The sequence below is a fragment of the Hirundo rustica genome, chromosome 23 (assembly GCF_015227805.2).
Source record: "Hirundo rustica isolate bHirRus1 chromosome 23, bHirRus1.pri.v3, whole genome shotgun sequence".
NCBI classification, from domain to species: Eukaryota; Metazoa; Chordata; class Aves; order Passeriformes; family Hirundinidae; genus Hirundo; species Hirundo rustica.
Genome location: NC_053472.1, coordinates 3,261,632 through 3,286,470, shown reverse-complemented (window position 1 = coordinate 3,286,470; position 24,839 = coordinate 3,261,632). Strand labels below are relative to the sequence as shown.

Below are 24,839 nucleotides of genomic sequence, written 5' to 3'. Positions count from 1 at the left end.
TCCCTCTCCCTAAGGAGGCTGCAGCTCTTCTGTGCCTTGGAGCTGGTGAGTTTAAAAAAATCACATTTACCTAAATCCCGAGTTTCTGTTCAGCGGGACTGAAAGAGAAAAGAAGCCAGGACTCAAGATCCCACAGCAGCTTTAAGCAGAAAGCAGGGATGAGTTTTCCCACTTGCAGTGCCTTTGCTTCTACCCCCACCAAAATCTGATCCCTGCTGATTTTCCAAGGGGGAATTCCATCTCTAGGTGCTTCACAGTGTGAGCACCGTGGAGAGGAAACTGCAGGACTCACTCGCTCTTTTCTCCTGCTTGGAAATTCTCATTCCTGCCTGGCCTGAAACATAATGATATATGTGATAGAAGACAAAACACATCTCACTTTTTAATTTATTTTTTTTTTTTCCTTTTGAGAGAGAGACGACCTCCATAGTAAAACTTAGTGGAAAAATAAAGCTGAAATTAAAAGTCATTTGACAACCACCTTGCCCTCCAACAAGGCAACACATAATGGCCTTTTTGCAGAGAGTAAAATCTGCCTCAAAGCACACCAAAATGGTTTTCCACACCTGATTACTCACATGTTCACCAACTATTTTCTCCCTACCTAATTATAAAAACGAGGAGGCCAGCGATAGCACATTTTGAAAGTCCCTGGGAAGCCGAGCTCAGCTTCAGGTTCAGCTGGCTTCAGTTCTTTCTCTGTCTCTCTCTCTCTCTCACCTGCCTCCAGCACCTTTTTACTCCCCCACACCCAGCAGATGGTCCAGAACATGCGCAGCCATCCGGGCTGGGGGGCCTCAGCAGTCCAGGGAGACGAGCTGCATCCATCCATCCGTCCATGGAACAACGCCCTGCTTCCTCTGGCTGTCCTCTCCTCTGAACTCACTGCCAGAGGGCAAATCCCTCCCCTGGCTCCAGTGGAGATGAGCATGCCCAAGTGCTGAGCCATCAGGTCCCCAGACATGCAACCAGGATGAGCCAAGCACGGGTCAGCAGCTCTCAATCCACGTACTGGGTCCGTCCTAAATAAGGGATGTCCACGGACTGGATGATCCTGCCTGCTGTGCGCTCCTCAAAGATGACAATCTGCACAGGGAGAGAGAAGATCCCTTCTTACCAAGCCTGGGGGGCTTAAAGTGTTTTTGGGAGGAGGGGAAGGAAGCAGCATTTAGAGAGATCAGTCAGTGTGGGTGTGGACAGTGACCGAGGCTCTGTGGTGCAGGGATGAAGCGGCATCACACCAGGTTTGTCTGGATTTCCAACCTGAGGCAGAGCTGTGAGCATCAGCTGCCATCCTTGCCAGCCCCCAGTGGCTGTCAGAGCCAGGGCCAGCTTCAGAGCAGCACCTTCCCTAATTTTCAGAGATCTGAGGAGGTAGCACTGTCCTCTCCCTCTACTGCGCTGGCTTTCAGCTGAGGGATAATTGATGTTCTGTGCGTGTCCGGCTCTTTGGGACAAGGACCTTCAACAACCCCAACAATAAAGAGCGATCCCAGCAGAGCTCTCACCTCGTTGCCCCCTCTCCGTAGCCAGGGCCCAGGAAGGTAAAGTGTTTCCTGAGGTCCAATCTTCCAGTATCTTCCCAGGTTCTGACCATTGACAAACACCACGCCCTTCTCCCAGCCCTGGAAGCGAGGCAGAACATGGAATTACTGCTGCAGCTCTGCTGCCTCGTTCGCATCCCCGCAGGGAACCAAATCTGCTTTCACACTTGCATTCTTTCCAGCCACTTTCTGCAGGTTTTCTGCTTGCTTTCCCTGTGCAAATCCCTGCAGCCAGGAACGCTTCAACAAGCCCTGTTGAACAGGAGTCACCCTTAATGTACTCATTGGAAGGATAAAGCTCCCAAAAATGCGCGATCTGCGATTCGTGCTCGTACGGGAAATTTCTTCCCTTTGAAGAGACAGGCCTTTATTCCTTCCCAAGCACGGAATATCTGCCCTCACCTCTTCCCCAGGTGACAGAAAAACTGAACTGCTGCTGGCTGGCCTGATTGACAACAAATTTAATTTTCCCAATAAATGGGAAAGTGAGCAGGACAGTAAGGCTAGGCACAAGGCTGGTCCTAAGGGAGGGAAATCAGAGGAGGAAGTTTAATAATATTTAAAATCTCAGCTGAAGTTCCATGCAGCCTCCCACAGAAGGATGACAGGAATGCTAACTCCCATGCCATGGCCACAAAGAAGTGACTCTTTCCGTGTCACTCTGGGGAGGCAGGAATAAAACAAGGCCCTCCTTTATTTTCTGTGCCCATTACTCCTCTGCAATAAAAAAATAGCATTTGTATGCCAGTAAGCAAAGACTGAAGTGGTCACTGGCAGCTCTGCAGGGTCAGCACTGCACATTTTCTCACAGGATCTCTCCAGAGTGAACAGAATCACCTGGAGGAGACTGTCAGACCTCAGAATGATTCTCTGAGAGAGAGCAGGGAGCTACAGACACAGAGATCAGTCAGAGCTGTTACCCAAGTGTCTCTCCGACCAGCTTTTTAAACACCTTGATCAAGAACAACCAGGACTTGCCTGCAGCTTCAAGAAGGTGTCCTGTGGCTGCTGCTCTATCCACAGCCTCCCGCGGAAAAAACGCCGGCCCCACGAAATAATCCGGGACCGTGCTCCAGCCAGACACGTGCTGCAAGCTGCAAGAGAGGGACAGCTCACACAGGGGCCACCTGCCTCTGTCCCCACCCTCCACAGCCCTGGCAGGACAGCTGGGGGACAAGAGGAGGATACCTGGGGCTGTCACTGTCAGAAAAACCCTTCTTCTGACCCACAGACGGGGCCTCCTGAGAGGTGCTTTAAAGGATTTTATTCCATTTTCAGTCTCATGAGAAGGGTGAGACGGTGCAGGCGTCACACCATCACAATCAGAAGCCAAACTATTTCCTAATTACAATATATTATAAGCATTTTTTGGCCTATCAGCTTTTGCCACACAATGCTGTTAATGCTTTTAGGCCAGCCATCTAAAAATACCCCACGTGGGTCCTGCTACAGTAAATCTTCCACTGTTCTATCTCTCCAAAATCTCTGCTCTGTTTGCAAGGCCATCATCTGAAACTTGTTTCCAGTCCCATTTCTCTCTCAGCAATGTCTGTCCCATCCCATGGCCTTTCTCAGCCAGGAGATTTTATCTCAGAGTTTGCACACAGATGCACAGGACTGTGTGAGCCTCCTGCCAGGCTTTGAGAATCCTCTACAAACCCATTGCCCATGTCACCACCTCTGGGGCTTCACAGCAACTGGAAATGCTTTTAACAAGAGCGCGTGGTGACAGGACAAGGGGAGAAGGATTCAGACTGGAAGAGAGCGAGTTCAGATGGGCTATCAGGAAAAAATGCTTTCTTGTGAGGGTGCTGAGGCCCTGGCACAGGGTGCCCAGAGAAGCTGTGGCTGCCCCTGGATCCCTGGAAGTGCCCAAGGACAGGCTGGAGCAGCCTGGGATAGTGGAAGGTGTCTCAAGCCATGGCAGGGCTGGGATGAGAGGATCTTTAAGTTCCTTCCACCCAAACCATTCTGGGATAAAAGCTCTGCTTCGCGTTGCTTGCTGAGGATCCTTCAGATCTGCCAGGGTGCTTCAAATGTCTGTGCCTAGCTAAAGGAGACTGCAGAACTGACAGGATTCAAACCAGACGCTCCTGCCACGGCTCCTGTCGAGGAGCACAAACACATCCTTGCAGGTGTGCAGTAATTGGGGGAAATCTGACATTATTTCTTACCTGTGGCAACGCTTTGGGAGCAGGGCACGAGCAGAAGTGGAAATAAGGAGAGCAGGATCCCACAGAAGCCTCCAGCTTCTGTCAGAACACGTTTTCCCTCCAGCCCTTACAAACTGCATCTCTTGGACTGGGGGAAGTTATTGATCCAGCGCAGCCTGGCTGCTACTGAATTATTCAGCTAAAAGCCTGTGACAGCTCCTTTCACAACACTCCTCTCCCTCCTCTCCCGGGGGGACTGTGAGCTGATTGTGTTTCAGTGCTGCTGGTCAGCAGCCAGGAGCTGAGGGCAGTGGTGACTAATCTTGCTTTTGTTTGGCCGTGGCAGCTCGCTTGCTTTAATGCTCCTCACTGGAAATATTCCTCTAACACCCTTCGGTCCAAAAAGGCTGTGAGTTACCCCATCAATAAGGATCCTTCAGGTAGCCCCAGAGCACCTGGTAAAAGTGTCCTCAGGCAGTTTCAGAATGTGGACTTTTTCCCTTCTAAAAGCCGTTTTGGTTTAACGTGGCCTCTTCTTTCTCTCCCCTCCTACATAAAATGGGGCAGCTGTGGTACCTTGGGGGATGCACGTAAGTTGCTTTCTGGTATTAAAAACATCACTGGAAAGAGTCTCTCTGGATTGTGGCCAGAGTCCATAGGGCATCTGCTGCCTGCAACATTTGCTGAGGATATCTGCATGTGCTGACAGAGGCTCTTCAACGTCCCCCTGCTAAATTTCCTACCTTGAATTAAAGCAAAACAACATAAAAGAGAGGGAGCCATCTGGATTGTTAATGCACTATCAGTAGCTTTCTAGAATTAATCCATCCCTTGCCAGGCTGAATTACTAAACCTATCAGCCAGACTGGTAATTTCCAGAAAGACCCAAAATTTCCAACACGTGGGTGTGAGGGGATCCTTCCCTTTGGCTTTTACCTTCCTGATCTGACCCTGCCGCAAGGCAATCTTTTAAATCCTGCACAGTGGGATTAGATCTCCCCCCTAAATGATGGCATGGATCAGCTGGCACCATTTCCTGCACTATTTCAGGCAAAAGTATCAGCAAGGAACTTATCAGAGCAAAAATCCACCTCCCCGCTGTTACCTCAGCTTGCCTCATTTAGCTGCTCCCTATTAGACACAGCACTGCTGGAAAACAGGTGGTTTCAAATGAGGAAGGGGAAAAAAAAAAATAAAGAAAAGAAAAGAAAAAAAAAAAAAGTTTAAATCCCACGAACCTTTTCATGAAGGCAGGCTCCATCTCCAAACTGTAAATCTTGAAGTTCCTCAAGGGGGTTTGATTCAAGAAGACGTCGCCAATTAAGCCTGCAAGAGCAATGGGGGCAATGAAGAGTTGAGGAACAGCTAAAGCTGATGGATTTTGCTATTTGAATCCGAGGAACAGCAGGAGATGGAAAGCAGCCACGTTCTGCAGTGGAATTAGAGTCCATATGGTGCCATTGCTCATCCAGATTGAGTGGGGAGCATCGCTAAACTCCGGCCTCTCCATCCTCTCCTTTCCCTCAGCTCACCAGAGCCCCTCCCAGCAGAATTCGCTGGGATGTGCTGGCACAGGCAGCAGCTGGGGGTTCTTGGGATTCCTGGGCTTTGCTGAGCTGACCATGCAGGGATTTCTTTTTTTTTTAAAGCAGTCAATCACTTCTCTAACTGGCACAGCAAAACGTAACAGAGCCAGGGCTGGCGCAGGGCTTTTCATCCCAGGATTTTAATGTAAGTCATCATATAATAAGTCATTCACCTCTAGCACCCTTCTGTTAAAGTTGCTCTGCCTGAAGCAAAGCCTGGGTGCTAATGCAGCCTCCTAATCACAGGGCTGAGGCTGCCTGGGCTGCACTGAGGTTTGTGCAACTTTCCTGCACTAAATAAAATCGATACAGTCACACGCCTAACTCCATTAATCTATTTTATAGAGCTTTTGCACATAGTTCCCCACTAAAATAGAATCAGCCCCTTCCAGCTCCACTGCTGTGTGTGATAGGCTTGAGCATTTCAGTCAATTCTGCTCAAGGGGAAGCAGTTCCCTCTTCCTGACACTGTGTGAGCTTTTAAATGGTGTGATCCTCCAATATCAACCCCTCAAGGGAAAACACAGATTAAAAAAGGTATTTTCCTTCTCTCCCTGTGAAGTAATATGCTCACAGAGCAAGGGAAAGGGAGCTGAGCATCACCTAGGAAACCTAGAGCACTGCAAGATTCACTGACAGCCCTGGGTTTAGCTGTACCCTTATAAAATAAACCCTGGTGCAGGGCATTGAGCAGCCACCGCCTTTCCTCCGATCACTCCAGGCAGGGGGTGAGGATGCTTTTTAACAACATTCCCTCCCTCACCCCGTTCCCCACCAACCCCCCGACGGCCAGAGCAGTGCTGGGCCCCCAGCTGGCTCTGTGCAAAGCGCACAGACTGCTCTGCAGCACTCCCACTCTGAGAAGCCTCCGGGAGCGGCGTTTGGGAGCGCAGAACCAAACCCACCTTTCCTCTGCTCGTTCAGCGCCAGCCCGTAATTGACGCGCCCTCGGTTCTCCACCAGGAGCCTCAGCTGCCTGAAGCCCTGCTAAAAACAAACCAGGAGAAGCATCAGCTGCACCAGGCCTGCACCAGCCTCAGCAGAGGTGTGGCAAGGGGAAAAGGGGCATCACAGCTGAGAAACTTGATTTAAAGCGAGGGACTCGCAGCCTTCGCGCACAGAGGGTTTCTGGGTTGTTTCATTTCTCCTCTGGAATTTTTCGGTCCCGTTTGGGTATCACCCACAGAGCCAGAAATGGAGTTTGACACAGGACAGGCTCGTGCCACAAACTCTGCCACCGCATCCGTCCCCTCAGCTGCTCCTGCAGCCACCACAGCTCTGGTGTTGAGCTGTGGTCTCAGTGCCAGGGTAAAACTGCTCTCAGAGCTAAGGAGAGATGTTCCCCCTCATTCCACCTGAGACCCAAAAGCCCCCAAAGCCCCTCAGAACCTGCTTTGTGCTGAGAAGACGAAGCCTGTCGGGATTTAATCTGCAGTAACAGCGTACAGGTTCTCCATGTTTGGCTGTCCTAAGGCTGGCAAATTCTGTGCAGCAGGGGCTACAATTGGAATTTTCTCCGTGGAAAAGCATTCAGGCCCCACTTTTCAATCACAAACGGTAACTTGGCAGTGAAATCTGTGTCTGATTAGGGCACTGAGCTAGCCTGGGTTAGGAGGAGGTGCCTTTGGTGACCCTGTTATCCACGCTCAGAGCAAAGCCCAGGAGTTACCTGTCCCTCAGGAATGGAGAGCTCCACTGTGTTGTAGTCCAGCTCCCCCACGTACACGGTGTTAACAAACACCTGCAGAACAGAGCACAGGAGAACCAGAGTGACTGCTCCTCAGTTTTGTCATAATCACATCAGTCCTGCTGGATTTGGGGGGGAAATTGTCCCTGCTTGACACTAGAACTCAAACGTCCAAAACTGTGTCGCTGTCAGCGCAGCTGGGAATAAAATAATCAAAATATTCTCAGAACATTCGACGTTCTGATGCTTAAAGACGTTATAAGTTTCAGCAGAGTGAAACTGGAAATTTAATTGGAAGTGATAAGGGTTTGGGGCTTAGCTGAGGAGTGGAAAGAGCGAATCACAGAACTAATTCAAAATGTCACATTTTCCCAATTTCCTGCCTGCAGCCAAGCTGAGGGAGCCCCCGAGGAGCCCCCTGCCCCTACCTGTGCCCGGTCCCGGACGTGGTCCCTGGTGTGCAGGTGGCCCCCCCCAAAAATGACAGTCTCATAGAGCACATATCCATGGGGCTGCCCAATGCTGTCGTTCAGGTGCAGATTCTCCATGTTCACAGGGAACTCTGACTTAATGGGCTGCGGAGGAGAAGCAAATTGAACGTCAGGAGAGGCAGCTCATTTCTGGCAGGAGTCCCACTCTGCCACAGGTGAGAGCCTCCAGAGCTCTGGTCCAACCCAAATCCCCTCCTGACCCTAAGGAAGCTACACCAAAAGACCAGAAAAAGGAGCCAAGGACTTGCAAAACTGCAATTCCAAGAGAAGCAGCAGTGAAAAAGGTCAGATAAAAGATCTGCTGCTTTTGCATATCTTTGGCAAAATAAAAAATCCCCCAACCTCATCCTTGTGGGATAACAAGGCAGAGCACAAATTACTCTAAAAGTTGAGGCTTTTTAGGTCTGGGATGCATCAAAAGGCGACAATACCTGTAAAAGTGCTGGCAGCACATCCCAGAGAGAGATGTACTGGTGCAACAGGATGGCTCCATAGGAGGCCTTGCTTTCAATCATGGGAGGCAGAGGAAGGGGCTGGCCTGGGATGAAAAAGGAAAGCGGAACAACGACTTCAGACCAGGCAAATTCAAGATCCCTCCAGACCTCCTTTGGCCCTCCCATCCTGAATTCCCAACCAAGCAGAGCCCCAGCAGAAGGGGCAGTTTAAATAATTCCCAAATTTGAGGGTGTAGGCGGGGCAGTGCCGCGGCTCCCGGGTTTGTCATTACCAATGACCATGCTGAAGAGCTGCCGCAGCTTGAAGAATTTGGACGTGTAGTCCCCAGCCTCTGTCAGCACGGCGTCGTAATCTGGAAAAGCAGCCAAGCAGGCACGTGTTTTAAAAAACATAAAGCAGCCCTGGGATGGCTTCGTGCAAGAAATAAAAGCCCCAGGCGTAATTTTCACGGTATTGTCTGTAGCGTGGAAATGTGCACACTTTAATCGGAGTGAACACCGCTAAACAGCCACAAAAGTCCTTAATTTAGAGAAGAGCCATTCACACTTTCAGAGATCTAATTTGCACGTATCCAGAATTTCACACAGGATAAAGGCAACAATTAACCATTTTAACCACGGGCTGTTGGGATGAAAAGAGATTTATGGTAAAATTTGACTTGGTAAAATTAAAAAAAAAAAACAAAACGGTGTCTTGGATCACCATCTCTCCCTAGAAAAGAGAGATATCAATTCATCATCTGTGACACCTCTATTTACAATTCAGAAAAAGGGAATCCCCCATCTCCTGGAGTGGGTTGGGGATTGGAAACACTCATGTAAGGCCCCTTTCAGACAGGGTTTTATTTCTGTGTCCCACCTCACGTCTCCAGGACACAGTGGTTGTGCTGATCACTTCTCAGTGACTGTCGCTGGCAGTCAGAGCTGCAGAGGCAAGGCAGCGAAAACAAACTCACCATAACTGGTGACATCTGACTTGTACTCATCAGCTTCCAACGCCCCGTTCATGAAGCCAAAGTTGGTGCCTCCGTGGAACATGTAGAGGTTGATGGATGCTCCTGTTTTGAGGATGCTTGCTACAGTATTCACCATCTCTGCAAAAATAAATAAAAAAGGGCAGTGCCAGGGCAGGCCACAAATCTGGGCCAGGAATTCAAATCAGACCCGTTCTGGCCGCTGCTGTGCAGTCACAGTGATTTGTGTCGGGATTTGCATCCTGCCCTCAGTAAGGGGCAGCGCATCTACCCCATGCATTCATGCATTCAAATAATCCTCTCCTCCAGCTGGAAAAGGGTAAAGCTCAGTGGCCACCAGCAGGAATGTTGCTTTTAAGAAGAGGAGTTGCAAGGATTCCTCAAGTCAGACTCCTAAACACTAATGACCCAATTACAAAGACAAATGCAGGAGGATGAGAGTCGTTAAAAGTCTTGGATAGCTCTGTTCTCACTGCTCTTTAGATGCCCTGGGGGTTTGGGTTTTTTTTAGTAGTAGCCTTCTAAATGAGCTTTTAAACCAGGTGATGCCTTCAGTTTTATCTTCCATGTATTTCAGGTTCTGTGCTGCCCAGGGTGCAGCTCTGAGCTCACATTCAGTGTCACTCAGCTCTCTGCACACAGCAGGGACACAAAACAAATCCTGTTCCTGCTGCACACCAAGGACAACTTTCAGCCCCAAAAGCACAAACAGTGGTGGCTGGAGGGAGGAACAAGAGGGATGGGAGCTCACAGCCTGGAGCTGGAATTGGACAATGAAACCCCAATGTGCAAATGGACCAAAACTGATCAAAGTGTGAGACTGCATGGTCATTTGTCCATTTTGTGACCATTCTGGGTCCACCTTGGGTGTAGCCCTGTCCAGGCTCTTCTCCTGCCCAAGTTGTACCTTAAAGGCCTTTCAATAAATCTCTGTTTTATTCCCCAGCTCTGTCCAGCCTCAGTTCCAGCTCAGCCTCCCCAAGGCATCCCAGGGAGAAGGTGCTGCACTCACAAGGGGCTGAAATCCACCCCAAGAACAGCGCTTGGTGCTCACCATCTGCATCAAAGACATAGTGAGGGCCTCCCCAGTTATCAAACCACCCAGTCCAGTACTCCATCACCATCTTTGGCTGGTCTTTCTGCCAAGAGAAAAACAGAGTTAAAAAGGATTCAGGACAGTCCTGCAGCCACCAAGTTTTGTTGTTTTTTTTCCTAGAGAAGCATTGTTCAAATCCAGTGTGGCTTTACAGGAGTTTTCTTCTCAACTGACACGGACAAAAAGGAGCTCTGGGCACGTGAGGAACGAGAAGCTGTGGGTCAGCAATGCCCAGGACAGGGCAAGCAAAGCTTTGTGCCTCTCCTAGTCACAGAGCACGCAATCAGGTGCCATCAACAGCTCTGGATTGCTGCTTTTTGGGAGAGCTGCAGCGAAGGGACAAAACTAACTGTCAGTGTTTAGTTCCTGCTAGAAACACACATTTATAAAAGTCTGCTTATCTGCCACTGCCAGCTGAGAGCTTGCAGGTGCAGGGCAGCCAGCGCTTGCCAAGGTACGGCAGCAGACCTGAGCTGCTTTAATGCCTTTTTAATGCTGCATATGGCGCTGGCAGGGAGGAATTTGCAGGAATTAGGTCTTCATTAAAGGCTCTGCAGACAGAGCAATTGCTTTCCATTTGTCAGTGCCTGCCAGCTCCCTGAGCTCCCTCCCGTCCCCACGGCACGGGCATGGCAGTGTGTGCTCACCTGGCTGCCCCTGCAGCCTCCTGGGCTTTATTTTTGCCCTCTGTGTTTAACAGGGGTTTTGTCTGATGCCACAGCAATTGGCTGAGGTAAGTGGCATTAAAGAAACCCGTGTTTCATTAGGAGAAAACAACTGCCTGTAATCATCGAAACATTCCAGCTCTTGGAAAACACATTTAATCAATCCATCCCCCAGTGAACCAGTCAAAGAAGGGATTTTTATCACCTCCTGGAACAAAATCTACTAACAAGGAAAATATAAAACAGCTCCATAACCCCTACAAACACTTCCTATCTCGTAATGAGCACGGCAAAGGAGGAGCTGCTTGTTTTTGGGGCCGTGTTGCATTCATGGTGCCACCTTGTGTTCAATTTGCAGGGTTTGGGGGATTTTGGAAGACCTAAAGGAGGTGAAAGCACTTCCAGCAGAGCCTCTTTTGGCAGCAGAGGAAAAGAAAACAAATGAAAGCTGTAGGATTGAACATCCAGCATGCCAGCAGGGCTTCCCTCCACAGCCAGGCAAAAGCCAAGGGAAGAGGTGGGAAGAGAATTGATCAGGGCTGGGGGCAGATCCCAACTGCTCACATCGTTCATTTGGAGCAAGCAGAGCACAGGAAAAGAGGACAGGGGGTGCAAAGAGTGAGATAACCTGTCCCTAACCCCAAAACTTGCCATCACAATCAGGATGCTGTTCACACCAAGTGCTCATTCCCTCCCTGATGCACACCCCTGACAGCACAGAGGGGTTAAAAACGCTCAAGTGACACACTAAAACTTCAAAAATCTACCCTGAACGAGGCCCTGGAGGTGAGCACCCATCCCAGTGCGCAGACACATCAGCAGTTTGCAAAGAGCAAAGAGTTTGGGAGAAAGATGATGGAATTTCAAAGGAGAGATCTGACAATTGTGCACTGGGACGTTCTGGGCATCAGCACTCCAGGAAGTCTAAGCCCTAAGAGCTAAACACAGGGCACAGCTGGATGAAAAGCCTTTGTAGAAGGTGCTGGATAACAAGATACTTAAATCCTGCTTCCCTGATTCCAGAAGGATTTCGCCTAATTAGAAAGAAGCCCCAAAACAACACAACAAGATGTGGATGAACAAAGTGTTTCTGCATCTTACCTGCACTGTGTCCAGGTATTTCAGCAGCCCAGGCTCCAGTTTCTGAAAGTTAACTGTGGCCAGTGCTAGTGGGAAAGGAAAAATGTATTCATTTAGACCCATCCAAAATGCCAGCCCAGCAGGAGGGGGCTGCAACACCTTCTGAACCCCCAAAATAACCCCCTCAGAAATTCCCCATCAGCAGGAGGGGGCTGCAACACCTTCTGAACCCCCAAAATAACCCCCTCAGAGATTCCCCATCAGCAGGAGGGGGCTGCAACACCTTCTGAACCCCCAAAATAACCTCCTCAGAGATTCGCCATCAGCAGGAGGGGGCTGCAACACCTTCTGAACCCCCAAAATAACCCCCTCAGAAATTCCCCATCAGCAGGAGGGGGCTGCAACACCTTCTGAACCCCCAAAATAACCCCCTCAGAGATTCCCCATCAGCAGGAGGGGGCTGCAACACCTTCTGAACCCCCAAAATAACCTCCTCAGAGATTGCCCATCAAAGCCTTCACTTGGTATGCAGAATCCAAGTGAACCACAGCAGACAGTGGAATCCTCCCAGGCCATCTTTCAGCTCTAATGTGCAGAGATATTAGAGAGAGGGAGAGAGAGCATCAGAGCAGCTCCTGGGGTGTCGGCAGCTCTAATTTGAGCCTGTAAAGCACTTGGAGATCCTCACTTAAAAGGCACCACATAAAGGCAAACTCATTAGAAAGTCCTGTCTGGATGCCACACTGCTCTCCCAGGCTTCAGCTGCAGGAATCCCTTCCCAGGCAATATCCTACAGCTTTGTCATGTCTGCAGGGGAGAGCGAGAGCAAGCACAGGACAGGAGAACCGCAGAGAACTGGAACTGCAAGAGTTCTCTGTGCTTCTGCCCATCCTCAGGCTGTGGAGTGGGAACACCTGCCTGCAGGACAGGAGACAGTGACGTGGGATCAGTGCCCTGGCCCCTGGCACGCATTTGAACCATTTCTGTATCTCCCAGCCCTCGTTCACGCTGATGTTTCTCCCAGACAAAACTCTGCAAACGCAGCAGCGACGATGCGATCCGGCATTAAAAACTGACTCCTAACAAGAGAGCTGGTATCAAACCCAGCCCCAGTTGTGTCAGGCACAGCACTTCAAACAGAATATTTGCAGAAGGAAAAGCTCACTTCTCACTATTTACACCTTGATTTTAATAGGCTGACCTGTGTAGTGCGCTGAGCTGAAGAACTCAGCGCAGAAAACACGAAAGGAGAACAAAATAAGAGGTGGATTTAGCACTGATGTAATACGTTAGCTGGCAGCTCTGAAGGAGAACATGCCCAGCTCTGCTTTTCATGAAGACTAACAGCACAGCATGGAAAAGAGAAGCAGCCCCCAGAGTCCTTCTCACGGGATGTTCTTCCCACACGGCATCCCACCATGGTCCTTCAGCCTGGAGGGACAGCAGAGGCTTTCACAGAATCCCAGAGTCACCAGGCTGGAAGAGACCTCCGAGATCATCGAGTCCAACCCAGCCCCAACAGCTCAACTAAACCACGGTGCCACATCCAGCCTGTCCTTAAACACATCCAGGGATGGCAACTCCACCACCTCCCCGGGCAGATCGTTCCAGTACTTCATTATTCTTTCCATGAAAAACATTTTCCTAATTTCCAACTTATACTGACCTCCCAGAAAGGTTTTATCAGGTCAGATCAGCCCGAGATTCTTGGAATAAGATTGGCTTGGGATGGAAGGGATCTTCAAGCTCCTTCCACTATGCCAGGTTGATCCAAACCCTGTGCAGCCTGGCCTGGGCACTGCCAGGGATGGGGAGTGATTCCTGCCTCTCCTTTAACCCCTTCCTCACCAGCCTGCTCTTCCGCTTGGAGCCCTGGTTACCCCACACATCTGCTCAGCGGCACCTTGGCTCTAACACACGGATTGTCGTCACATCCAACAGGCAAACTGGGACCGAAGGGGAAGGAGCTCTGAGGCTGCAAACATTCCCTCAGGAGGCCAGGGCAAGGCAGGGATTTCCACACCAGCGCTGTGGCAGGCAGAGAGTGACTCTGTGTGGTCACAGCTGAAAACTGCTGCACACCCGAAAAAGTTCCAAGGGACGAGATCGCCGCGCCGGTGAAGGCCCGTGATGTCATACAGACATGGAAAAGCAAAAAGAGGGGGGAAAAAAAAAGGGGAAAGTCTTTCCCTTTAATCATCTCCATGCCTGAGATTGGAAATTGAACATTACTTATGGCTGAGTGGTAACAGGAGCACTCAAAGCTGTACCCTGCAAACATTTAATGTGGGGGAGCAGTTACACCTCGGCAGGAGAGAGCAGAGGCCAAGGACAGAGTAAATCCCAGCAGAAATGACCTGAAATTCTGAATCACTGCCCCAAACAGTCAGATTTAAGGCTCAGTGAAGCTCAAGCAGCTGCACCTCCATTTCTTCACAGGAAAAAGGAGGAGGGTGCTAAAGCAGCGTTTAAAATCTTACCAAAATTATACTTTATAAAAGGGAAACGGGCATCCTTCTGCATTCTACACACCTGACACCCTCCTTTACCCACCTGAGGTTTTACACCCCAAAACAAGCTTGCTGAGAAGATAATGCTGCCCCACAAACTGTTGCTAGATCTACTGCTTAAATGCAAAATTAAAAAGCAAGGTTTCAATGGACCTTTTTTTCTTCTCTTTTTAATTGCAAAGCATCTACCTTAGGAACAAGTCACTACTGTTAGTAATTGCTGAGGAACATGTTCAATATATATTGAAATGAAGCAATAAGGAGCATTTTCAGCCTCGTAGTCTGGTGAAATATTAAGAAATGCTGGGTGCTGCCATCTCTTGACTCGGTGGGAAGTACAGATGCCCAACCCTCCGCACAGTGTTACATTTTATGTGGAAAATAAACACTCTAAACCTTCCTGGGGAGGGTCTGGATTTGTCCTGGCTGCACCATCCAGCCAAGGGATCCCTCCCACCACAAACTGAACACGCACAGCGGGTGCAGAGGGTGAATTAAAGTCCTGTTCTCCTTCCAAAGCCACGGCCCCCAGAGATCACAGCCTTCCCTCGCCTCTACAAGCACCCACCTCCTTCCACCAAGCCGAAGGACAGCCCATTCTTGTTGTCTGAGGTCATCAGCAGCTCCACAATCCCTCTGTTCAACAGGGCCTAGGTTAAAAAGAGCAAAAGCCGTTGTGTTACCAGAGTTTAGCGTTCGCCGGGATATTAAAGCACGGCAGTGTCACCTTCTGTGGGGACAGCCTGCGACTGGCAGTGCCTTCTAATGAAATGTCACCCCTGGCACAGCTCCCATGCCTCCTGAAGCTTCCCTGCCTACTTTTCCCAGCTTAAAGACAACTGGAAAAATCTTATTTTGGTTCAGAAAGCTGGACTGGTTTCTCACCGATGCATCCAACTTCAGGATTTTAGCCTCTGAGATCAATGCAATAAATAACGTCACTGCTTTCTTCAAAAGAGGGATTCAGGTGGAAGGAGGAAGGGGAAAGCAGCTCAGGCTCCCTGACTGCCTGACAGTGGAAGCTGAAAAAAGGGAAGAGCTGATTTTCCAGGGAACACCATCACAGGACAGCTCAGGTAGGAATGTTTTTCAATAATCAACAAAACTGATAATAATTTAGTGGTGCTTCAATATTACAGGTTTTAAAATCCACCTGCACACACAAGGCTCCTGCCACCAGGATTGCTCTCTTGCAGCTGGTTCTTCACAGAACCAGGGCTGATGTTTGGAGGAGAGATCAGGAAGCCTTAGTTGTTAATTAACCACTCCTTTCGCTGCACCTGCATCAGAAGCTGCTCCTCCCGCTCCTGGGAGCTCTGAGAACAAAGCTTTCGGTCTCTTCTATCTAAATCACTAACGGTGAAACGTGATAAAGCCCTTTGTTTATTGTCCCTGCCTGCTCCAAGAGCAGACCTGGGCACGGCACGGGGTCAGCATTAGAGAAACGCTGCAGCACAGAGCCTACAAACCCAACCCAGAGCCAGGACAACCTGGGGACTTCTATCAACCCCTCACCACCAAATTTATACCTGAGCAGACGCTGGATTCGGACAGAATTCACCTGCTGAGGGAACTGGAATTTCTAACCAATTTTACTGAGGTAGTTCTTTGAATGAGAGCTGCATTAATGCTAAGTTTCTTCCCCTCCTTCTGAGCGCAAATGCAAGAAGGAGGAACAGCAGAGCTGCCCCGAGTTAAATTCCTTCCAGAGAGCAGCAGGAACAGAAGCTCAGTTCTGTATGAAGAGTCATGTCAAGATATCCTTTCACTTTTAGGAAGGCAAGGCCATTGCACCCAAAAAGTGAGGTAAGCACATGGATTAGAGGCTTTGAGCGAGTTGTGGGTGTTTTTTAATGAGTTTATTAACTCCAGGAAGATGCATCTTGCTCAGAGATGCTAGATGTGAATTAATCACCCTGCCACAAACCAGAACAAAGGCTCGGAGCCCCACCTCACACTGGATCCCTGCAAATCCCGCTTTCCCACTTCTTCTGTACTGCCTCAGGTGCAAATTGCACACAATCCCAGAATATGATGAAACAGCACTGCAAAAATCCCCCCACAGGCCTGGCAGGGGAATCTGTCCTGACAAGCCTGAAACAGCACCAGCTCTCTCCTCCCTGAGCCATGAAAAGCACGGCCAAGCCTGCAGGCTGCTCAGACCCCCAGAGTCCCGGTGTCCCCCTCATTTAGAGCTCAGGAAACGGCTTGCTTGGCATTATCTCTGATTTGTTTGTACACACACTTCGTGTTTAGCCTTGAAAGCAGAGTTCAATCACGGCACGAGATGGGGCCGGGGCAGGAGCTGGCACAGCCCTAAGGAGATCAGCGCTCCTGCCGTGGATTTATTTGTGTGGAGAGCCTCTGGACACCCTGAGCAATGGGGTAACCTGAGCCTCAGGGTGCTCAGGGTGCAGCTGGGCTACCCAAAAGGCTTCAGAAGGATCCCCTAATCCTGTAGCACAAGAGCAAGACTGGATGGGTGACCCCCCTGACGTGCAGCAAGACCTTTAAGCGTTCAGCGAGAAGAAATTAAACAACAAACCGTGTGAGACACGCTGCAGATCTCACACAGCTGAGAATGCTGTGAGATCCACCAGGATAATCCAGCCTCCCTGGGCACGGGCCAGCTCCTCACCACTGAGAGCAGCCAGGGCACAGTTTGATCTCTTTTTGACAGGGGTGAGGGAGGCATTAGGCAAATCAGCCTGCCTGATGCTGAGCCCCAGATTACACAAGTTTAGGAGCGTGCTGATGACTTGTTCCCAATCAGCTCTCCTCCCAGGAAAGTCAGCAAAGGGAAACCTTTCTCAAATCTCATCCAGGAGAGGGGAAACAAAGGTGAGAGCTTCTTCAAGGCCAGCTCTGCAATACAGACACTCCCCAGCTCCCTATCACCCTCTCCTCTGGAAGACATGAGAACACTGATTTATCAGCGCTGAGAGGGCCATGTGCCAGCTCTTCCACTCCTGGAGGAAACGTCCAAGGAAAATGCAGCTGGTGCTTCCAAGAGCCTCTCAAGCCACACTCCAAAGTTACACAGGAAAAAGAAAACACCGTACGGAAGGGGATTTATGGGAGAGATTGACACAGAAGCAAGCAGAAGTGCCGCCATTACCATTTTGACATAGGTCATGTAGTTTGGGTCTTTGGCATAGGAGCCGTACTCATTCTCCACCTGCACTGCAATGATGGGACCTCCTTTCTTGTACTGTGGGGCGACAAAAAAAGGGACAGAGAAGGTGTTAAGCAGGGTTTCTAACCACAGGGACCAAAACCAGGGACAGAGAAGGTGCTAAGCATGATTTCTTACCACAGGGACCAAAACCACACCAGCTGGCAGGATGGACTCAGCCCCGCCCTCCCGTGCCCCCAAACGGACACAGAAAACTGCAGCCTGTGCTGATTGCCGGAGCACAAGCGGTGCATTTGTCGTTGCCTCACCCTGCTGCTGTCACCCAGAGCCCACGCTGCCCTGTGCAGCCATCCCCAGCCCTGCAGAGGGACAGGGACCCTGCTTGCCTGGAGAGGGACAACGACGCGCATCAGGCGATCGAAGTACGCGTCCACGGCGTCGGTGAAGCCCTTGTACGTTGTCCTCAGCTGCATCTCGGGGTCCTGCAGCAGCCAGCTGGGGAAAAGCAGGAGGGGGAGCGTGTTAGAGACTCCTGTCCCGCCAAGCAGAGGTGTTTCACCCCCTGGCAGCAATCCCACCTGGGCAGGGATTGTTGGGGTCACCTGGCAGAGCCCAGAGTGCGGCTGGGACACCCCGAGCTGTGAATGACACCACGTGTCCATCCCTCACTCGTAAATAAATCCACGCTCCAACCCCTCATCTCCTCCTGTTCTTGCTGTTCTGCCTTTCAGGCCTAAACTCATTTCATCACCCCTGCCAATAGCATTTCAAGGATTAATCTTACCACTCTAAAGTGAGTTCCCTGCATTCCCAAGGGCACTCTACAACCAAGTGCTCCTTCAAAAAATCCCAATCCTTTCTCAAAACAAAGGCTTCTGTAATTGTTCCCATTGTTTCTACTGCTGATTTACGAGGCTGGGTTCTGTTTGGAGTTAACAGAGAAAAGAGCAATTTGCTGAAGAGCAGAACAATATAATGCTGTAACAATTTAAGGGGAATGAACCTGTATCTTCATTTTCTCAGCAAAATGAGGCCTTAACTAATATCCTTCCTGATCTGAAAGACTCAACTCTTTGCCAAATGTGGCTCTGTGGACTTTAAAAAAAAAAATTATCTCCGCTTTAGCTGGAAAATGAGAGTAGTACTGTTGCTCTTAATTAGAATTTTTTTTTATCTGTCTGATAAAAAAACACATGGGTGATGTAACAACAACTGTCAACAGATGCACTTCTCATAGTCCAACGTGGACGTGGCTTCTGCCTCTGGTCATGAGGAGCTCTGCTCTCAGGATTTAAGTCCCTGACACCTGAACTCTGATGCCAAAGGCAAGCGAAAAGTGAAAAGTTAAAAAAAAAAAAAAATCCCCAAGTATCTCCACTGAGGTTTGTGCTCTGTGCAGGTAAAGAAAACAAGTGGTAACCTGGCACCGGCCCCACTCAGGAACCAGGCAAGTCCCAGTGCTCCCAGAGCCTCCTCCAGCTGTGTTCTTCAGGGAAAAACACAACAGGAGGCTGGAAAAGCTGTGGGGTTTCATTACTGCCAGCCATATAATGCAGATTTCTAGCTGGACTTTTGAAGTGGAGCTGAGATGAAGCAAATTCTTACATCAAGCTGCAAATCCTGCTCATGTTATGCAGAGTCAAGGTGCAACAGCAAGATGGGTTCCCCCGATTCTGTTTTCTTGCTGTAACAATTACACCATAAAACAATTATTATAAAACACTCAAAAAAAAGAAAAATTAGAAGAGCTCCATAAGATAATGAATATTCACTTGCTTTGGGGGCACAGAAAATAAACATCTCCATCAAGCAGCCAGCAGTTCCAAAGCAATTCCTTTGAAGAAGCCTCGCCCGTGTGATCAGGAGCTTGGGATTTGTTTGTCCCTAATGCTCCCCTGAACTGAAATATCCACACTCACCTGGGCAGACCCCCGAGGTCCCACTCTGAGCAGATGTAAGGTCCAGGGCGCAGGATCACCCACAGTCCATTTTTAGCTGCCAGGGAAAGGAAGGCCCTGGGGACCCAGACAGAGGAATTACTGCCTGCCTGCAGAGCCCCCACTCCTAATACTCCAATCACCATCGAATTTAGGTGCCAAAGCAGAAGGGAATTGGTGAAGCAACTCCACTGGATGGGTGCTAAACTGATTAAATCCCCAGGACTCCAGAAGGCAGGGGAAGGAATGAGGCCCCATCGCCTGACCAAGGCACATCTGGAAATAACATCTCCACCCGGCCACCACACACCCCTGCCCTCCAAACAGAGCATTTCACCCCAGAGCTGTCCGTGCCACGTACCTTAGGTCCAGGTTATTACTGAAATCAAACTTCCCTCGCTCCTTTTCGTGCAGGTTCCACGGCACGTACCTGAAAGGCAGCGAAGGATGAGGCGTGGGATGCTCAAAGAAAACCTGAGGCCCCACTCTCCTTTCCTGCGTCTTCTCCCACGGGAACACATTGTTCCGGCCCACTGGAATCAGGGACCAAGTCCCAGTGGTGAGGAACGGGGCAGAGGCAGGGCAGGGAGGGCACTCACGTGGTGAGGGTGTTGAGGCCACACGCTCTCATTTTCAGCATCCGATCCTCCCAGTACTCCCGGGGCACTCGGAAGTAGTGCATGGAACCCCCGAAAATGCGGAAGGGCATCCCCTCCAGCAGGAACTGCGAGTTCTCTGTCTGCAAGCCCAGGGTCCTCCCCCACAGCCCCAGAGGGGTCAGCTCACTCCAGTTAAACCTGGAAGAGAAAAGGAGACATGTGAGCAGCCAGTCCTGGGGAAGGAGTGTGTCCTCCTCATTGCAGCTCACCCGGCAGGACCAGCTGTGACCTCCCTGCTTCCCAAGCAAGGCACACTCTTGGTCATATAGAGCATAGAGGGTGTTGAGAAGGCTCTGAGCCAGTTGGGAGTTCTTCCCAAATGTAGATTTAAATCCATTTCACTGGCTGCTTCCCCCCTGAACCCCCAAGCCACTGTGCCACGCTCAACAACTGACACTGCTCGGGCACAGAGCGTGAAACTCACTGAAATCATGGATGTGAGTGAAATCAAGTTTCCACTCAAATACTCACAAACACCTCCCTAACTTATGGAATTCAACATCTCCCTGCTTTGCAGTAGGCATTTCCAGATACATGTTCCAACAGCAGCTGCACCTCATCCTTGCTACCCCAAATGTCTCGGGGACTCTGGTATCTTCCAATTCAAAGCATGGGAAAAATAAACCCCCCTCACCTGTTCCCCGTGAGCAGAGAACCTTTTCCTCAATTTAATCAATCCCCTGGATTACATTCATCACCCAGGAGAGACTAAATCACCTGTCACCACAAACTTACCTCTGCCCACATCACTGCTTGCATTAATCCTGAGAATGTTATTTGCCAAAAGAACCAGAGCCCCGGGGCCAACAGCTCCTCAGCACTTACCAGGGTGAGCACTCCCGCTGCCACAGCTCCTCTCGGGTCAGTTCCTGCACTACTCACGGCCTTGCAAGCTCCCAGCTCGCTTTGGCTGAACCAAAACCCCATTTTATCAACAAAACACAGAGCAGTGTCACTGCCTGCACCAGCCCACCCCAGCGGCACAGCTCTGAGCGCACACGGAGTCACACAAAGGCAGCTTGCTCCTTATCAGAGCCAGACGTGAGGAATGAATTCCCGGCTCCAGAAAGCAGGGATGACCCGCACCTTTGGGGGAAACATCACAGTGAGAGAAGAGAGGAACACCTAAGCCTCCAGCTGCTGCCTAGGCTATGTGTAAAGCAGTTGTTAGCAGAGGGTGAGGATGCTCAGAGCTCGTGGCTTACAGGGATCGCTAACCAGCAGTCCTCTGACAGGGCAGGGGGACTAAAAGGAGCTAAATCTAAGGCTTGCAGGGTACTGCACGGGCTGGCTGACAAGCTCAGAGGGTACCTGAGTAGCACAGCATTGTCACAGGGCTCTGAGACAACTGGCAGCAGGCAGGGGTAATACCTGGAAAAGGAAGCCAGATGAGATATTCACTGCCTGAGGTCAACGAGACTCACACTGATTTTGTCCAGCCACTCACAGGAACGCTGCTGAGCACTGGGGTCCGTCAGAAGGTGGGCTGATAACAACAGTTCACAATGATGGCGCAGCTCAGGTAGGAGAAATGAGTACAAAACACCAGTCTGCCACATTTAAATCGGGGCTGAGTGAGTAAGAACAGCACGGAGAACGCTCAATGTACACGAGAAACGCAGCCAGAGAATGACGACACGAGCCTGGGAAACGGCAGCGTTGCTCCCCGGGAACTGTTACGAGTTTCAGCAGCAGGAAAAAAGGGTTCTCAAGCCCCAAACAGGATACCCCATGGCCACCTGGCCCTCTGTGCTGCTGAATTACAGACTGTAACTCTGGCAAACCAAACCAGCAGTTACATCTACTTCCATTTTAGGTGCAGAGCCAGAGGTGGAAAGCTCAAAGGGGTCTAGAGATGCAAAACTCCAGTTTTTGAAGATTAGGTCAGAAAAGAGTTTCCAAGTTGTTTCTGAGCTAGGTAGAGCCCTGAATGACCCCTGCACACAGAAGTGCTGCTGAGTGGTGCCAGAATGAAGGCTGTGCTCAGGAAGCACACACACAGCCAGATAAAAATAAACTAATCACTTAAGCTCATCTTCTTAATCCCAGGCATAACTAACCTGGCACATTCCTATCAAGTTTCCTACTTTAAAACTCCCCCGCCCCAGTGCTTTTTCTCCCCAAGAAGGGCTGGTAGAAAGCTCCCAGGCTCCCAAGAGTTTCAACACATTATCCCAGATATCCTGAAACCCACATTTCTCATTAGGATCTGTTCAAGTAACCTCAGGAAGAAACGTTTCTGTGACTCAGCAGAGCTTCATCCTGTTAGCCTGAGCTGCATTGCCAGAGTTTAAAGTGTACCTGGGCTCTGCACTTCCTCCTGAGAGCAATTTATAGCTCCCAGTAGATTTCTTTTTTTCTCACTTCTATAATGACAGAACAGGTTGCAAATAACACACACATATATATATATATATATATATATATATATATTTTTTTTTTTTTTTTTTTAACTTTGTTAAAGGTTCCTGACCTTCTTTGTCAACCTGGGAGTGTTCCAGGTCAGGCTGGATGGAGCTTGGAGCAACCTGTGAACAATGGAAGGTGTCCCTGGCCATGGCAGGGGGTGGGACTGGGTCATCTTTAATATCCTTCCCGACCCAAATTCTAAGATTCCACGATTCTGTGATCTCATCTCTGCTTCAGGGAAGTCTCTTTTGCAAAAAAAAAAAAACACCAACAAAAAAAACCCAAACCAACCACTCCATCACCAACCAACCCCAGAGCAGAGACTCTGAAGCTGGATCAGACGAGTTAGTCCAGTAAGATGGAATAAGCCTTTGTAAGATGGAATCTGAAGTGCAAAATACAACACATGGAAAAGGAAAAGTCCCAATTAATTTTCAAACCAAAGAGCCCCGCTGCTCATGCCTGTGAAACACAAACGTGGCTGAAGTCATCTCTGCAAGAGAGATTTACCTTTGGTGTTCAACCACCCCGTATCCAGAGCAGCTGGGAGAAAAAGCTGATGGAAAAGAGCCAAACCAGGGGGGGAAAAAGCCATTAAGTTCTTTGTTGATGCTAAAGGACGTGCTTCAGAGGACAAGGGACTTTGCTGCTAATCCCTAAACTCCACTGAGACCTCCAAGGGCTTTGCTGCTTATTCTGGGCTTCCTCTGGCCAGGGGAAAGTGCAAGCTCTGAGCTGCCCTGGCTCCCAGCTCTCTGCCCTGCACAGCCCCCGTGCTCAGAGACCATGGCTGAGATAACGACTGCGGAATTCTGTAGCAGTTAATTCTGCATACAGGGGCTTACTCTGCACACCGGGGTCTGTGGATACACTCTTACAAAAGACAGATTCTCCAACAGGTATCAGTTTGCACTAATCCTCCCTAAGAACCCAGGTGGCACAAACCCAAGGCCAGCTGTGCAAGAATTTTGCTTCTAATTACGCAAAGATTTATTGAAGCTTTTCCACAGCTCTGAGGATCGGGTTTACTTCCCACTATGATTTTAAGAACCTGCTATAAAACTTCCAGCTGGCAATAAATAACTGTATTACATCTCCAAACATATCCATGTGCATTTCCATATATTCTCTAGCATGTCACTGTGAGGAACTGAAGAGTTTCTGTCATCTGGAAGCCACAAACAAATATGGGATATGCTCCTCTGGGAAAGAGCATCACCCCCAAAATGAACGTGATCTAAACCACGTGGGATTCAAGCTAGACCCTTAAACAACTTCTTGCTACTAATGGTGGGCTACAGAGGACCAGCAGAAGGAGGATAAGAGGGTTAGACTGGTGGGCACGGGCCATGAGTGCCACACTGCTCTGGGGACACAGAACAGGGAGAGCCAGCCCCGGAACAGGCTGGGGAGAGGGAAACAACGTTGGTGCGGGCACGCCAGTGAGCCCCGGAGCCGCGTTAGATCCGGCGGAGCGATGGATTGGCGAAGGGCACCATCCACCAGCGCCGCGTGATGTAAAACCTCGCCCGAGCCAAGGTCGGCAGGAGAGCAGGAGCCCAACACAGACCCTGACAGCGGGGCTCTCCTCCGCCGGCACTCGCGGTGACGGACAAGAGCTGCGGACATCAGGTGCAACATTTATTTAAAGCTTTGCATAATCCCGGCACGGCGGCTGCGCTACTCGCCGCGCTCCTTCCCACGCTGCCGTTCCGCTGCAGGAATGATGGGAGCCGAGGTCTCCGATCGGAAAACAGGGGATTCTACCGAGCCTGCCTCCCGCCCGTTAAATCCCCGGCGGCGCGCAGGAGGCACGGACATTAATTATGTTAATTACGTTAATTACGTTAATAACCGTTCCCCCCCTCCGCCGACGCCGCCGATTGCATCCATGCGCAGTTCTCCCGCAGCCAGCCCCGCTCCCGGCGGCGGGGCCTGCGCCCGGCGGGGCAGCGACACCCGCCCCACGCCCACCACCGCCGCCGCCGCGGGGGAATCCCGCCCGCCTCCCCCGGAGCGCGACCCCCGCGCCCCTCGCCCCGCGTCGGGTCTCACCTGCGCAGCAGCAGCCACAGCACGACGAGGAGCAGCGCGATGCCCCCGAGGCGGCGCTGCCGCCGCCCCCCGCACGGCCACATGGCCGAGGGACCGAGGGACCCCGGCCCCGCGCCCCCCGGGCCCCGAACCCGCGACCCGCCGGGAGCCGGCACAGCGCGCGCCCGCCCCGCCCCGCCCCGCGGGCCCGCCCCCGCATCCCATTGGTCGTTCCGCGACTTTCGGGCCCGCCCCCCCTCCTCCCATTGGCTGCCGGAGGGGCGCGCGCGCGCGCACCCTCGCTCCCGCGGGGCGGGGCGTGCGAGGGAGCGGCGGGGTCGTGCGGGAACGGCCCCGGGGGGATCCGGAGGGACGGACAGATGGACAGAGAGCCCGGAGAGAGAGCTCGGACTGACAGACCCC

General features: G+C 50.7%; 1 protein-coding gene across 1 annotated transcript; it reads right to left on the bottom strand.

Moving 5' to 3' along the window:
• Nucleotides 1–375: 375 nt before the first annotated feature.
• On the bottom strand, nucleotides 376–24,536 carry LOC120762615 (beta-galactosidase-1-like protein 2). The gene is given in 20 exon segments (XM_040085187.2): nucleotides 376–1,086; nucleotides 1,509–1,625; nucleotides 2,523–2,582; nucleotides 2,584–2,638; nucleotides 4,936–5,023; nucleotides 6,189–6,270; nucleotides 6,953–7,024; nucleotides 7,399–7,545; nucleotides 7,893–7,999; nucleotides 8,189–8,269; nucleotides 8,873–9,010; nucleotides 9,945–10,029; nucleotides 11,753–11,817; nucleotides 14,810–14,891; nucleotides 17,360–17,452; nucleotides 17,764–17,872; nucleotides 19,297–19,392; nucleotides 19,676–19,744; nucleotides 19,914–20,111; nucleotides 24,438–24,536. Coding segments are annotated over 20 exon segments (1,914 nt in total). The 5' UTR covers nucleotides 24,521–24,536; the 3' UTR covers nucleotides 376–999.
• Nucleotides 24,537–24,839: the final 303 nt, after the last annotated feature.